Source organism: Castor canadensis, chromosome 7, assembly GCF_047511655.1.
Source record: "Castor canadensis chromosome 7, mCasCan1.hap1v2, whole genome shotgun sequence".
In the NCBI taxonomy this organism is placed as follows: domain Eukaryota; kingdom Metazoa; phylum Chordata; class Mammalia; order Rodentia; family Castoridae; genus Castor; species Castor canadensis.
Window position 1 is genome coordinate 144,080,662 of NC_133392.1, and position 16,278 is coordinate 144,096,939.

At 44.9% G+C, this 16,278-nt stretch overlaps 1 protein-coding gene and 1 non-coding gene across 3 annotated transcripts; both read left to right on the forward strand.

Moving 5' to 3' along the window:
- Nucleotides 1–2,226: 2,226 nt before the first annotated feature.
- Nucleotides 2,227–7,709, forward strand: Stmn1 (stathmin 1). 2 transcript variants are annotated; one of them, XM_020158694.2, is made up of 5 exons: nucleotides 2,227–2,309; nucleotides 4,010–4,082; nucleotides 4,572–4,744; nucleotides 6,636–6,827; nucleotides 7,199–7,709. In XM_020158694.2, exons 2-5 carry the CDS (start codon nucleotides 4,070–4,072, stop codon nucleotides 7,268–7,270), a joined length of 450 nt encoding a protein of 149 aa, XP_020014283.1. In that variant the 5' UTR covers nucleotides 2,227–2,309; nucleotides 4,010–4,069; the 3' UTR covers nucleotides 7,271–7,709. The 2 variants fall into 2 exon arrangements, with proteins under 2 accessions (XP_020014283.1, XP_073937047.1); XM_074080946.1 differs by lacking the exon at nucleotides 2,227–2,309 and adding an exon at nucleotides 3,176–3,262.
- On the forward strand, nucleotides 5,488–5,590 carry LOC141425385 (small nucleolar RNA U13). The gene has a single exon (XR_012450436.1). It is a non-coding gene; the product is annotated as a small nucleolar RNA U13 (small nucleolar RNA).
- Nucleotides 7,710–16,278: the final 8,569 nt, after the last annotated feature.

Here is a 16,278-nt window from a genome sequence, read left to right on the forward strand (position 1 = left end):
CTCCTGACAGTCAAAAGCCCTTCCTATTCCAGGGACCATATGTGAATACCCAGAAGAGTTGACAATAGATATCCAAGGTCTGGCTCTCAGAAACGCAACCCCATCCTAAAGATAAAGGATCATCCCACCTCACAAGCACCTTTTTACTACACTTGATCTTAGCCAAAAGGATAAGAAGCAACCACAACATCTTTATATTCACAGGATCATCCTAGGCCCCTCTGTCCCCAAGCATCAGTGAGGATCTATCTCATGAAACCCTTGTCACAGAGACTGGCAAGACCAGGCATCTCACAACAAACCCAGAAGCCAAGAGGCCTAGCTAAAAAAGATTAAAAATCTACATGAGTTCCAACATCTACGTTCCTAGCAGTGGTTTCCATGGAAATAGACATCTGCTCTAGGGAGAAAGAAAAGGTGGGGGGAAGTAGTGTAAGTGCTTTAAAATAATCAGTGTTTTGAAAGATCATTTTTTTCCCCGTCACAACATTAATAGTCAGAAACGTGAGATTTTTGTGCGGTACTTTCTTGTATTAAAAAAAAAAAGGATCAAATTGGTGGGACCCTTCTTATGCAACCTCCAGATCAAGTACAAAGACTTCAGTATAAAAGGTTGGTTCAGGAGGCAGTAGTCCTCTTGGCCTTGGGGTCCTTATTCATTTGTGTTGCCTGCCATTCATCACTTTCAAGGAAGGTCTCATCCCATTCCTGTCCAGCTTTTTGTATGATTTCTGAGAAATGCTTAGAAAAGAAGAAGGAAGCACCTGGCTGTTCTGAGGCTTTCAGAATTCAGAATCTGAATCATTCCTGATCCTGCTTACATGCTAAGCAAAAACCAGTTGAATATGCTGTAGGGAGGTGACTCCACACAAGGGCGATTGTTGGAGAAAAAGCCGCAACAAGCATATTTCAGGCAACAATGCATTGCTAATTGTTTGCTTTGTGTGCTGTTTGCTGCCTATAGGATCCAGTTTTCATTGTCCTGGGCACCTATTAATTGTGTCTTATCTTTGTCACATCCCAAATGACTAACTAGACATGAAAGTGTTTTTAAATTAGGACTCTTGTTTCCAGAGAATTGGTGTTATGTGTTTCTTGGTTTGAGGAGACCAAGTCTATTTATAAAATGAAAGTGTTCCTTCTACTAAGTCAGCATTTCAAACAGGTCCTTGGTATAATGATCACCACCTGAGGACCCAGCTTTGGTCAGGGGAGTGGGTGGACAGGTCTGGGAACTACAGACATTTTATTTCTTTTCTTCTCTTTTTGTTGGGAAAGGGAGACCAGTCATTCTAAGACACCCAGGGTCAGATCAATTTCCTTTGTGCCTCTGCTGTGGTTCTGCTGTATCCAGGCCAGAAGGAACAGTGACCTTGTGGCTCCTTTTGTTTTGATTCTTAAAAGGAGGCCAGCACCGTTCTGGGGAGCACGTGCTCCAAGAACAAAAGCAGCAGTCAGTGTGTCTAGAACTGCCATTGCTCTTCCCTCCCTATCACCGCAAAGGCTTGGCGGAGCAGATGGAGTCTGCATTTAAGCCGAATAGCTTTGTTAGAACAGAGATCGGATTCTCCGAGCCTCATGCTTTCCTGCAAAGGTCCCTGACCACCAAGTCAGGAAGCTGAGAATGGTAGAGAAAATGAATACAGTAGAGGGAAGGACCACGCCCATGACCCGTTAGCGCTGAGGGGTTAGGACCTAATGATGATTTCACAATACAGGTGACACGATTGGTGTCGGGTAGGACGTCAAGGGCAGGGGACCAGGCAAGGGCGTGGAGTGTCACTGTCCTGTCACAAGGACTTACGCGTCTTAGGTGGGGCACCAGAAGGGACACAGCTACCTCCGAATGCTGCCCTTGGGGCGTGGCGAGGCACGCGGCTCGCGGCTCGACCAAGGGAGTCCAAGAAGCCAAGGTCTAAAAGGTAGGGCGGGACCCCCTACCCCACTCCACCACGCCCTTTTCCAAGAGATGGAGATCCTGTTCAGATTCAGTCCTGGGGGCCACTGCAACGCCCTCTTCCGCTCTGAGAAAGCCGTCCTTCTCCCTGGTCACACCTAGGGAGAACCCCCAACAAAGCACTCCCACCCCTCGTATTGTCCACTTGCCCCGCAGGCTAGAACTACACTTCCCGAGGTGCTTCGGTCCCGAGAGGCGTGGCTTGCTTGGGCGTGGGGGCGTGGCCGGCTCAGGCTGCCCTCTCAGCCAATGCGGAGCGCCGAAGGTAGATCACGTGCAGCTGTTTGGCGCTTTTGTGCGCGGCTAGGTCTGTTGGTGCTCAGAGTGTGGCCAGGCGGCTCGGACGGAGCAGGTGGGTGTGGGACTCTTAGGAAAGGAGGTGACGGCGGGCTGAGGAAGACGTGAGGGTCGCAGCCGGCGGGAGGGGCAGGGTCCTGGAAGCAGCCCCTCGCTGGAGGTCGGCGGGCGGGGTCGGAGGGGCTGGTGGGCGGGGGGTCGCCCCGGCTTTGTGTGTGGCTCGGGCGGAGCCTGGGCTTTGTCCCCTCTCTCTGGGGGCGCGGCAGTCGGGAGGGGGTGCGGCCAACTGGGCTGGCTTGGGGTGGCAGTCGCGGGGTGCAGTTCTGGAGACAATAGGGGGCGTGGGCCCTCGTGTGCCTCCCCTGTCTCGCTCTGCAGACGCGGCTCCTCTGGTGTCCCCATTGTTTGGAGGCACGCCCCCGTGGAGCGGCTGTCCTACGACTAGGCTGCGGGCGGCCAGCGCCGCGTCCGTCCCCTCGGTTGCCCTCGCCCGTGACTGAGAGGGGCGGCGCCCTCGAGGGCTCTAGGATTTCCGTGGCTGGGATTGCGGACAGATCGGGGGGACAGGTTGGGGATGAAGGCGACGGGAGGAAGTAGCTGGGATACCTGGCGGCTTGTTTTCCTCGGGTCTGCCCCACCCGCAGAGCTGACGCTGGGGTGGCGGGGCCTCAAGGTGTTTTGGCGGGAGTTGTGGGGGGCATCCGCGCCGGAGAGCTCGGGAGGGGCGGGGTCACCAGACAGGACCGTTGGCCTGGCCCCGCCCCGCCCTCCCCTTCCCACGCGCGCGGGCTCCAGGGTGCTGAGTTCGCGGAGATTCGAAAAGGCGCGGGGAAGGAGGGGGCGGGGCCAGGAGTCGGAGCGCAGGCCGTGCTCTGATTGGCCGGGGGCGTCGGCCCGCTTTGCTCGCCTGGGCCAGGGCCACGCCCATCCAAGGGATGCTGTGCCTGGGCTAGACGTTTTCGCTGCTTCGGATTTCAGTAGCTATTTGGAACCTGTTGTATGCTTTCGGTAATAGCTTAGGGGCTGCAAAAGTCATGATCTTGAAAAAGAGATACCGGATTTTTTACGACATAAGGCAGCAAATTTTATAATTTGAAATCTGAATCGGGTGTGGTGGTGCGTGCTTGTAATCCCAGCACTCGGGAGGCTGAGGTGGGAGGATCTAGAATTTCAGACGAATCTTGGCTACATCGCTAAAAACCCTGTCTCAGAAAAAAAAAAGAAAATGACCATGAGGTTCAGCTTAAACCCAGGAAACAATAGGACGTGAACGTTATTGGTTACTATTAGCTTGGGCGTTTTGTTATCCACCATGGCAGACACAGACAAAGCAGGGCTGGGTGTTCATTTGCACAATGAGTTGTAGGCAGTATTAAGATGGCTCCAATCTCACTGTTGGTTTGAATCTGGAATATTTTGGGGGACGAAAAATAAATAGTTTATGGACAGAGGAGACCTTCAGCCTTGAGACTCAACCTTTCTCTAATTTTAAAAATTCCAAGCGCTAGTTTTTGAAAGAGCAAGCTCAGTTAACTTGATTTTTCTGCAAGCAATGTAATTCAGTTCAAATTTCCCAGTATATTTTAATGTTTTTTTAAAAACATTGATAATTTTTTTCCTGGTTATGGCGTCTTAATTACATATAGTGATTTTTTTTGACGTTGATTTATGTGAATGTGATTTTAGGTTCCTTTGTGTTGGTGACATAGAGAAATGAAAAGAAATTGATTGCATGCTTTTGAAAATCATTTTCAGGGCTTTCTCTACCAGTGGATTGTGTAGAGTACACTGCCAGTCTCTTGTCTTCTATTCACCATGGCTTCTTCTGGTAGGTAATCTATTCACAAAAGCTGAAATTGTGATGGGCTTACAATTTTAGAATAGAAGGTGGCTCGGGTCTTAAGCTCTAATTTGACATTTGTGTTTTGGTCTTAACAAAAACCTATTTTGTGAATAAGAATAATTAAGAAGAAAAATGATTATCACTTGAATGGACTGAGAGCTCATAATTATTTCATAATTAGACGATTCGATTGGGCTTGGCTCAAAGCAAATTTGTGGAGTTTGCACAAGTCTTTTCTTTTGTTCATTAAGATAACTGTCAAATACTAATTGCTCAAAATAGTATTTATTGATCCAAAGATGTTGAGCTTTTGTTTTTATGGGAGATGGTATTTAAATAATAATTTCTTGACTATAAATACAACTACATCAGTCCTGATTCTATTCATTAAATTGATTTGGTTTTTAGAAAATAGAACCATTTATTAGACTAGGTGAACCCCCTTTTTCTGAATTATCATATGATCAACTCTAGATATTCAGGTGAAGGAACTGGAGAAGCGTGCCTCAGGCCAGGCTTTTGAGCTGATTCTCAGCCCTCGGTCAAAAGAATCTGTCCCAGATTTCCCCCTTTCCCCTCCAAAGAAGAAGGATCTTTCCCTGGAGGAAATTCAGAAGAAATTAGAAGCTGCAGAAGAAAGACGCAAGGTAAAATGATAATTCGCAGAAGACGAGTATTTATTAATGTAATGGTCGAACTGGCTTTATTTCCATACCAGGATGAAAAACAAAATTATAGCTACACTATATTGCAATGGCTAGAAGAAAATATCAGTGATCATTTATTGGGCTCCTAGTATGTGGCAGCTGTTTTAATAGAGTGAGTCTACATGGTAGGTGTTATCTCAGATAATGGAGATTGAAGAGTCTATGGAATTTTAAGTCATTTTCCTGAAGTTGTATAGCTAGTATGTGTTGGAGCCAGAATTCAAGCCCAGGTGTGTCTGAAACCAAAGCTCATGCTTCACATGCTTCCTCTCTTTAAAAAAAAAAAAAAGACATTTGTTAGCAGGTGATTCTTTGTCTTGTTAGTTTTGTTTTGTTTTTTGAGAGCTGTACAGTAAAGACTTTCGGGGGAATGGGGTTACTGGGGTTTGAATTCTCAAGGCAGGTGCTTAACAACTTGAGCCATACCTCCAGCCCCAGTAAAAACATTTTAAGTTGCTAGGATGTGGTATTGTGGTGTTTCTCTTACCTAAGCAATTCTGTTATAAAGTAGCCATCTTTAAAAAAGAAGTAATCAGGAAAATTAACAAATATTAATGTGCTTTTAGAAAAATTGGGAAATACAGAAGCTATAACTGGAAATTAAAGGTAATTGTTATGCTATTTTCTAGAAATAGCCACTGTTAATATTTTGGTGTATTTTCTTTCACTCCATATTATTCTAGATCCTTTTTGGTTCATAAGCATGATGATTGGGTGTTCACGCCTTTGTATGACATGTGCCTCCCTCAGACCTTGTTACGATGTCTGCACATTACCCATCTGACATGAAATAAATATTATTCTACTTATTAAGGACTTAATATAGAGCTGGTGGAATGACTCAAGCAGTAAGGGTGACTTCCTAGCAAATATGAGGCCCTGAGTTCAAACCCCATGCCACCAAAAAAATAAAAGAAATAGCTTTATATAAATTTTTATTTATTTAATTTCCGTTTCCCAACTATAATTAGGGTGGGTGGATTTAATTTTAAAGTTGGGGAGACTGAGGCACAAAAAGATAAAGTAGTAACCTACCCAGATGAGTACCGCTGGTATGGTTTGAAGTTTAGCACACACATGCACACATATATAGATCCGTTTTTAAGCTGCTGTAACATGTGCCTTATATTTTCAGTGCCACATGCCATGTGTACTGTGACCCACTGTCAACATGGAATTAACTTCTCCAAGAATGACAGTGTTTACATTGGTGTGTCAATCTGCCTGCTTTTCTGTGTAGTTTGAATTCATGGAGTAGGAAAAAGCAACACACCTGAAGGCTGGGCAGAGGGACTATTTTTAGGAATTACCCCTGACCCTGGGGTTATTAGCCTGTGCTTTACATAGTAACTGGCTAAATGTAATGAAATGCCAGTCCTGACTAAAATACTGGAGAAGAGAATTAGCAACCAGTGGCATGTGTACTCTGCTGCTTCACCTGCATACTGATGCTTCCAAAGACATGTGAATCCATTTCTCAGTTAGGGTTAGAATTTTTACAATGAGCTCTTTTTCTTTGAAACAAAGTGCTGTTCCTAAGTACATATTACTCAAGTCCTCTGGATACCATTAAGCAGTAAATTGTATAAGGACAATAAGGCAAGAAATCTGAACAGATATGGGCAGTTTTCCAAAGTAAATACAAACACTGGAAAAAAGAAGATGATTTTCACAGTATTTTATAATAGGGATAATTCAGGTCCTAATTTCAGTGTTATTTTAAGGACCCCTAGTTGCCTCTTCAATCCCCCTGATAAATAATTTTCTGTTGTAATTTTAAGCAATGCCAAAGACATTTCAGAGAGCCTAGTCTGTTAAAACTTTTTTCCAGTCCCATGAAGCTGAGGTCTTAAAGCAGCTTGCTGAGAAACGAGAGCACGAGAAAGAAGTGCTTCAGAAAGCAATAGAAGAGAACAACAACTTCAGTAAAATGGCGGAAGAGAAACTGACCCACAAAATGGAAGCTAACAAAGAGAACCGAGAGGCACAAATGGCTGCCAAACTGGAGCGTTTGCGAGAGAAGGTTAGTTTCTTGTTCTACAGAGGGGTATAAGAGCTTGGAGTTCGAGGCATCAATATGTTGGCTTAAACTAATTGCCTTGATAAAAGATGTTTGGTGCCTTTTTGTTATCAGTTTTGGGGCTTAACACATTAAGGGGTATCTTAATTCAAAATGGGCTATTCAGTAGTTTCCAGCATAATTGATCATTCCTTTGGAAGAGCAGTGGAAGGCTTAGCCATTCTACTGGGCCAGGTTCCACAACTGGCCCAGGAGGTTGGAAAATGATGTCGTAGAACTCAGATTTTGCGATTCCTATGGGCTGTGTTGGGTCCTTTGGGGAGTGACAATACAAATTTTTTTATTCGACTGACAATACATATAATTTTTTACAGGATAAGCACGTTGAAGAGGTGCGGAAGAACAAAGAATCCAAAGATCCTGCTGATGAGACTGAAGCTGACTAATTTGTTCTGAGAACTGACTTTCTCCCCCTCCCCTTCCTAAATATCCAAAGACTGTACTGGCCAGTGTCATTTTATTTTTTCCCTCCTGACAAATATTCTAGAAGCTGATGTAGGACTGTATAGGTAGATCCAGACTGTAAGATGTTGTTTTAGGGGATAAAGGGGAGAAACTAAAAGTGTTTTACTCTTTTTTAAAGTGTTGGTCTTTCTAATGTAGCTATTTTTCTTGTTGCATCTTTTCTACTTCAGTACCTTGGTGTACTGAGTTAATGGCTAGTACTGCATTGGCTCTGTGAAAACATTTGTGAAGAGAGTATGTAGTGGCTTCTTTCAAACTGTTAGATGCTGAATATCTGTTCACTTTTCAATCCCAATTCTGTCCCAATCTTACCAGATGCTACTGTACTTGAATGGTTAATAAACTGCACAGTGCTGTTGATGGCAGTGACTTCTTTCTGTTCAGGTAGTAACAAGCTATGGAGCCCCTCCTGGCTTTGTCTTTGTTCCAGATGGAGGCCTTTGGGCTGGTGGAAACACCCAGCATGCACATTAGAGCAAGTTCTCTGCTCAGAGTCTCTTGCTCCCGAGTTCTTTGCTTTGTCTTCTTCACAATCATCACTTTGTGTTGATGCCTCAGCCCAGATCAGCTGCTACTATATTCTTTCAGATGTTTAGTCGCAAACAAACAGTTTTTTGTTCCTCTGTCCCTGTTTAAAAGCCAGATTAAAGCACAAATGGTGTTTCTAGAGGACAGTTCAGAGGGGAATCTGAAGATCTTAGGATATTTGATGGTTGGTTTGCCTAATATTACAGCGGAAAATGAAAGTGCAACATTATCCTCCCATAGAAGGGATGACTTGGGAATGAAAATACTAATAAAACTTGGTGCTGCTCTAGCGCCTTCTATGAAATGATGGACAAGGGAACGTTTTCTGGAGTTGCATTGACTTGGGTGATTGAGGATGACAGATCTTCATCTTCCATCCAGAGGCTGTGATATTCACTGTTGGCAGCACACCATCTCAATTCAGGGAAAGCCTCTGGCAACTTTCCTAGGCTGTTTGGGAAATAGCCTTAATTACATACAACTATTTTCCTCTCAGACATCTGTATAAAAGCTTTTGGAGCCAAGGGCCTATAGCAAAGCTGCTAAGATAAGTGGGGCTACATAGTGCTTCTGCAGCCTTGGCTTGATTTTTTTTTTTTTTTTTTTTTTTTTTGTGATACCAGGGTTTGAACTAATTTTGCACTTGCTAGGCAGGCCCTCTACCATTTGAGCCATTTCCTTGGGTTGATCTTGATTTGGGTTTTACTAAACTTATTTGTGAGAAGAATAATAGCCTCCGTGTTATAGCACTGTGGGAATGTGGTGGAGGGGATGTAAAGGAAGCACACTTAGAATTATTCAGTTTAGAGTCAAATTGGAAATGATTATGCAGCTTTTGTGTGCTTTGAATTGACTTAAATTTAGACCAAGATGATCCATCATAAGAGTTCTGAGGAAAGCTCAGGTTGTCATGGCCATATGTAGGGCAAACAAAAACAAGATCAAGTGTAGTTTAATATATAAGGATAGGTTCTGAGCAATATGTAAAGGAAGACAAGGTGACAGGGAAGACAGGGATTCGACACTGTTCATGTTTGGATCCCATCTCTGGAACAGAGGAGATGCTAAAGTTTGGCATGGGTAATGTAGTACAAATGGCATCTAAAGACACCAATTCTGAGTACACAGGAATAGAGTGTAAAAAACAGCCTGCAGGCAGGAATTTGGAGTCATACTTAGTGTCCTACAGATGGTAGTCACCTGCTATTTGTGTAGGTTGAGTAGGGAAGGGAACAGAAGGGGAGGAAACAGGAAAAGGGTCAAGGAGAGTCTTCCCAGTTAACAACCAAACCAGTCCCATGGTGCCCTTACTACCAGAAGACAGTCTCCAGCCCCCACCTCATGACAACGATATCATGAGTTGAAAGGGGCATGCATCTTACCAGTCAGAAACCCAGGCCTATTTCACCTCTGACCTTTAGAGAAGCGCTTAGTCCTGGGCCTGACTTATTCTTATCAAATAAGACAGCCTACCTAGATCTGTTGGTTTATTAGGTAACCACTCCAGATTTTTTTGTTTTGGTTTTTTTTGGTGGGACTGGAATTAAAGTTCAGGGCTTTGTGTTTGTAAAGCAGGTGCTTTACTGTTTGAGTCACACCTCAGAATGAGTCCATTCTGCTCTGGTTATTTTGGAGATGGGGTCTTGTAAAGAGTTTGCCCGGCCTGGCCTTAAATCTCAATCCTCCCAATCTCAGCTTCCCAAGTAGCTAAAATACATGGGCATGAACCACTGGCACCGCCCCCTCCTTTTGTTTTTACGTTGACCAACCTCTGTGGAAAAGTGGTTTGAGGGATGTGAAAATCAGTGTATAATGAGCACCAGGAATTGCTCTGGGAGGGGAAGAAGAGGTGGGTCCCAGTACATCCTGTGTTTAAACATGCCAGGAAGGAAGGTTGTAGAACACTTCCTTGAGAGTGATGTGCTATACCATATAACCAATATGTACTGCAGTGCTTGGTGACAGGAATAACCAGAGAGAGATTGGGTGGCCTGGGAAATTTAGGAGAGGAGAGAGAGCTTGACTAGTCATTTGAGAAGTACAAACTAAAACTTAACTAAGCATGTCGTTGCAGCATTGGTAGAGAACCTGCCATAGTGGCTCATGGCAGGTGCTCCTCTACTCCTTTGTCCTAAGCAGTGAAGGCCCTGTGAAGCTTTAGAACACAGGTACAGTTAATCAGTGAACCAAACCATTTCACGGAAGAGAAAATGGGGCTCGTGAATTGATGAGTGGTTGCAATAGAGACCACAGTGGGGAGCTGCTGAGCAGCACAGATGAGACAAGAGGTGTCTGAGCTGAAGTGCACAGTTGGGCTCTGGAGGGGTAAATATGACTGACACTACACTGAGGAACTGGAACATCTGCTGAACCTGGGAAACCATAGGAGAAAAAATAAGTCACTCCATAGCTGACTGGGAAACGGTGTCATCAGTAATCTACTGTTTATTGAGCAATTACAGACAGGCATTTTTATGTAAATGACTTCCAGTACTCAGAGAAGTAAACAGGTGGTAGGTTGTGTAGCTAGCCCCATATCCTAAGTTAGTAAGAGTGTCTAACCCAGGCCCTGGACTGGAAGAATGAGGGTGCTACAGAACGGAGGAGTTCTGGGGACTCAGCATCTTCTGTGGTCCAAGATATCTCTATCCCATTTCATGCCAGGCTCAGCCAACAGGTGAAAGCCCTAAATGCAGCCAAGACTGCCTCCTTTAAAAGGCTTTTTGTGCCTGGTGTGCCGATGCCTCACACCTGTAATCCTAGCTACTCAGGAAGCAGAGATCAGAAGGATCTCTGATTGAAGCCAGCCTGGGCAAATAGTTCTCGAGACCCTATCTTGAAAAACCTTTCACAAAAATAGGACTTGTGGAGTGTCTCAAGGTGAAGGCCCTGAGATCAAGCCCCAGTACTTGGAGGAAAAAAAAAAAAAGCAGTTTGCAACCATTCTTTGTCATTCTGGTATGCCTTGGAGAAAGTTTTTGTTTCCACCACAGCTTTTCATAATGGTGCTCCTGTCTATTAGCATGTTTTCCCAGTGGAGAGTTCTTATCACCAGGTAAATCTCTGCACCAGAAGAGAATTTGGTTACCTTGTGGGCAATTCAGCTATTTGAATCTGTTCAGTGTGATTTATTTATTTTAATTTTTTTTTGGTGATACTGGTGTTGAACTGGGTCTCATGCTTACTAGTTGCTAGGCAGCACTCTACTACTTGAGCCACTCCACCAGCTCTGTTCAATGTGATTTGTTAAGAATAATCAGAAGATGAAGGCCAGGCTTTTTTTTTTTTTTTTTGGTAGTTCTGGGATTTGAACTCAGGGCCTCATGCTTGCTCTAAGCAGGGTCTTCACCACTTGACCCACTCCACCAGCCCTTTTTTGGGTTGAGTATTTTCAAGATAGGGTTCCGTGAAGTATTTGTCTGGGCTGGTTTTGAACCTCCATTTCTCCTGATCTCTGCCTCTTGAGTAGCTAGGATTATAGGTGTGAGCTACCAGCACCCAGCAAGGCCAGGCGTTTTATAGAGAAGCTTACACCATTGAGTAAGAGGAGTTGGGTGGAGGTTGGAGTAGGTGCCCTGGAAGTTCCCTTCCAAGTCCAAGACTGACTCTCTACCTGGTTAGATTGCGGACCCCATGAGCTGGGGTCACGCTGTGGACAACAGAGGAGTTGAGCCCTTAGGCCCCAGGAACATGGCTGGTGAACCAAGTCTCTGACACTTTTGCCCAGATAAAATGGAAGGCCTCAGACACTGCTATGGCAGACCCCTCTGCCAGTAGACACTGGTGTTTTGCACTTAAGGGGTATAGGATGGATTTTCTGACTTGTTTTGTATGTGTACCTAGATTTTTTTTTTTCAGTACTGGGGTTTGAACTCAGGGCCTTGCACTTGCTAGACAGAGCTCTACCACTTGAGCCACTATACTAGCCCTGTATCTAGATTTTTAAAACTTAGTTGAAGGGTTTGATGGCCTCTAAAATGCAGCAGCCTCAATGAAGGGGTCCTACTCCCTAGCTGGGAAGGTCTGCCCTTGTAGCATAGCCAAGAGCAGTACCATCCCCGTCCTTGGCTACCTGGTCCTACTAAGACTACAGGGTTGCTGAAGTTGGATCCAAGGAAAGAAAAAAAAGCCTGGGAGTGCGGCTCAAGCAAGGACACTTTTCTAGCATACATGAAGCCCTGGACTCAATCCCACAAAACAAAAAACATGGGAAGTAAGCCAGATGTCCCATGGCTGCCAGCTCAGCAGATGACAAGTGAGAGGATGACTGGCCCTGTGGGTGCAAAGGCTTCTGGTCCTGGGCTTCCAACCCTGTGACCCCTGCCCTCTTCAATGACAAAAAAAAAACCTTGGTATTCACTGGGTTGAGGGGAGAACTCCATGCTAAGCCTAGGTCCCCCTCTTTTCTGCTTTCACAGCTCTCTGTACTTCATAGCAGCAGTTAGTGTTTACATTATTACCTCATTTTGAGTCCCTAAAACAACCCTCTGGGGTTACAGTGTCCATTTCACAAGCGAGAAATGGAACAGCTGAGCCTTAGATTAGGTGATTTGCCCAAAGTGACATAACTAGCAAGTGGTAGAATCAAATCAAACTTAAACCTTTAACCTCTGTGCTATCTGCAGCTCCTCATGTGTAACATGTTGTTCATTAATTACTATGAAGGTGTCTTTCCAGCTAGACACTGTTACCAAGAGTAGGAACTATGCCTGCCACGTGTACCAATGGAACTCCAGATGCAAACCTGGCTTGCAAAGAGGTTAATATGTGTGAATTAAGTAATTGAGTGGGCGGTAAACCCCATGGTCTTTCTCAGGGTACCTGCTTTGTCCTATGTGGATTCTGTGGAGTCAGCTCGGTTTTCTAGAAACGAAGGATGGCTCTAACTTTGTAGCTTTGTAGACTGGCCTTGGAAATGCCCAATTCTTAATGGAATCCTCCAGGATCCAAAGGCACAAGCTGGTAGCCTGCAGTTAACGTCAGTCTGCAGGCATATTGTCAGCCCATGCTGTTTTAAATTATTGAATTAGTTGACACTTCATCAGGAAATCTGATTTTAGGCTTCTCTTTAAAAACTGTTAGATCTGGCAACCCTGGGCTGGTAGCTCCACCCAGACGCCATCAGCGGGCTCTGGGAGGCTGCTGCCCCCTGGAGGCCGGATTTGTGTTCTGCCGTATCCCCTTTGCCCACTCATTCTGTCCTTCAACTGCCCTGTCTCACCAGAGACTGGAGTTTGCAAACCCTGATGGCAGACCTCAGCAACTCCACCAGTTTCCCCCAGGCTGGCCTCAAACTTGCCATCCACCCCCTCATTTGGGATTACAGGCATGCTTCTACCACACCCAGTCAAAAGTCTAATCACTGCAAAAGGATAGACGAGAAAAAGTGAATTTCCCTTCCTCTGAGGTCTGCCTGCTGCCCTGTGTGTCCTTCCAGAATACTCTGTCCCTTTACAAGCACAGTCACTAAACACTTGCATCTTGTTTATTTTTGGTGGGACTGGGATTTGAACTCAGGTCTTCATACTTGCTGAGAAGGTGTTCTATGGCTTGAGCCACACCTCCAGTCCATTTTATTGTGATTATTTTGGAGATGGGTTCTCACTAAATTTTTCCCCAGGCTGGCCTCAAAGCCTTTCTGATCTCTGCCTCCTGAGTAGTTGGAATTACCGGCATGAACCACCACTCCTGGCTCCTCTTTCAATAGTATTTTTCAAAATGCTGAGACTTGGGACCCTCATAAAAATTTTGGAGATACAATTTCTAAACTCAGAGCCCAGGCATCTATATATTTTTTAAAGCCCATAGTGTCTTCTGTTGCTCATCCAGGCAGAGATTATTAACTGTAGCCAGTGAGGCTCTTAGGAGGTCTCCAAAAGGGAGGTAGCTTCTACCTAAACCCTGGGGTACTGAGATCGTGATGTTGGGACATGTCAAGGTAGAGACTTAAGAAAATTTATTATTAAAGCAAAGAAAAGATAGTACACAGCCCAGAAATGGGTGTGGGCACAACTGATAAGTGCAACAAATGCTCTAACATCAGGGGTATTTGTGGTGAAAAAGTGGGTTGGGGGTTTGACTTACATTCAGCTTAAGAATATTCAGGGCAGTGCTCCTCTCTGTCCTGCACACCTGGTACATTCAGTCATTCTTACTGTTACACTTTTGACATTAGCACTTGGACCCAGCAATATCAAGTCTAATCAGTTTACTAAATTTGGATCTCTGTGACATGTCTGCTCCCTTCAAAACAGGTGTCCTACCTTAAGGTAATGTTTTCCCTCTGAACGTCAAATATTAATAATGAAAATCAGGACTGAAAAATAGGCACAGTGTGTGCAGGACGGGGGGAGTACTAGTAGGGGGAGGGTGAAGGAAAGAGATTAAGGTGATTGTATATGGCTGATGGACTTCAAATACTTATATGAAACAGGATTAAATAACCTCTCGTAATTGCTTTGCAATTGCTTTAAGTGGGGTGGGGAGGGAACTGGGGGAGAGACAATGGGGGCAGTGTAAATAATGTACAATAGAAGTCTAATTGGGATTGTCACTATGAATCCCTCATGTATAATGAATATATCCTAATAAAAATTATAATAAAAAATGTTTTCCTTCTTTGTAAACACTTCTATGCTTGAAGGAATCATTTTACAAAGGTCCCCCCCCCCCCGAGATAAATCCTTTTTTTTTTTCTTTTTAGTGGGACTGAAGTTTGAACTCAGGACTTGGCACTTGCAAAGCAGGCATTCTAGCACTTGAACCAACACCTCCAGTCCATTTTGCTCTAGTTATTTTGGAGATGGGGGACTGGGAATGTAGTTCAGTGGTTGAGTATTTGCCTAGAATGCACAAGGCCTGGGTTCAAGTCCCAGTACCAAAACCAAAAAGATTTTAAAAATATTTTAGAGATAGTGTGTAGCCTGAGGCTACACTCAAACTACGATCTTCCTATTCTCAGCCTCCCAAGTAGCTAGGATTACAGACATGAGCCACTGGCACCTGGTGTCTTTTTTTTTTTTTTAAAGACTCTTTTGCTTAGGTCCCAGACTCTATTAATTATTTGGGCAAGTGGACATGGTCAGAGGGAGAGAGCTGCTTTTCTTTTTGACTATATGTTGCAGCTTAGTGAGGGAGTATGAAACTTAAGGCAAAGAAAGTAGTGACTGCTTTATTTTATTTTATTTTTGGTGGTACTGGGAGTTGAACTCAGGGCCTCACATTTGCTAGGTGGCACTTTGCCATTTGAGCCACATCTCTAATCCTTTTTTGCATTGATTATTTTTGAGCTAAGGTCTTGCTTTCTGCCTGGGGATTTGCCTGGACTGTGATTCTCCTATTTGTGCTTCCCACAAAGCTGGGATGACAGGCTTGTACCACCATGCCCAGCTATTGGTTGAGATGGGGGTTTCATGAACTTTTTGCCTGGGCTGGCCTCCTAAGGAGCTAGGATTACAGGGTTGAACCACTGCACTGTATGCTTAAACAAGATTTTAATACAATATTTATTTCTGAATTCCTGGCTCCTGTTTCCCATGCTTCATTTTCCCTGATCTATCCTACCTCAAGACTATTCTGCTCGGGATGTGATGTCCTAAGTACAGTTGTCACAGTCTAGTGGAGATGGGTCTGGAGCTCCAGCCTTTGAGGCCATGGCTCTCAGTGTATAGACAGTGCCCTGCACAGGGAGCAAGGGCCCCCAGCCACGAGGATGCAGGGCTGAAGCTAGCCATATTTAAGAACCAAGGCACGTGCCACATCCTCACCCCACAGTGCCCCCAGAAGCACCACTTTCTAACTTGCCATGTCAGCCATTCGTACAAACACAGGACTGCACAGACAAGGACTTCTCAGTCTGAGCACAGGCCCAAGATGACTTCCTGTAGGAGATGAAGCTTGGCCAAGTTTGGGTAGGGATGAGATGCAAAGAAGGCACATCTCTCCCCTAGACTTCCCTCTCCTACCCCACATAGCGATGATGGACACCACCATTCTCCCAGGATTGACAGGGACACTTCAGTCATAATGCATCATCAAGAAGACCTTCGGTGGGGCTGTGGGTGTAGCTCAAGTGGCAAGAGCACCTGCCTAGCAAGCACAAACCCCAGTACCACCAAAAAAAAAAAGGCCCTGGGGAGTGGGGTAGAAGGGAAGCATCAGTCATGCACCAGATCAAAGCCTGGCCTGGGCTATTTTGGGTTGACCAGCTCCATATCCAGAGGTTCTCACTGGGGAGAAACGGGGCAATGGGGGAACAGGTTAGTGGGAGTCTTGTGTCCTTGCAAGGTGTCCTGAGAGACCCTCAGAACCTGAGTCCCCTCAGCAGCCTGAGTCAGCACTGTCAAAGCATAGTCTGGCAACTGCTGTATTTGCTACCCGTGAACAAGATAATACCAAAATG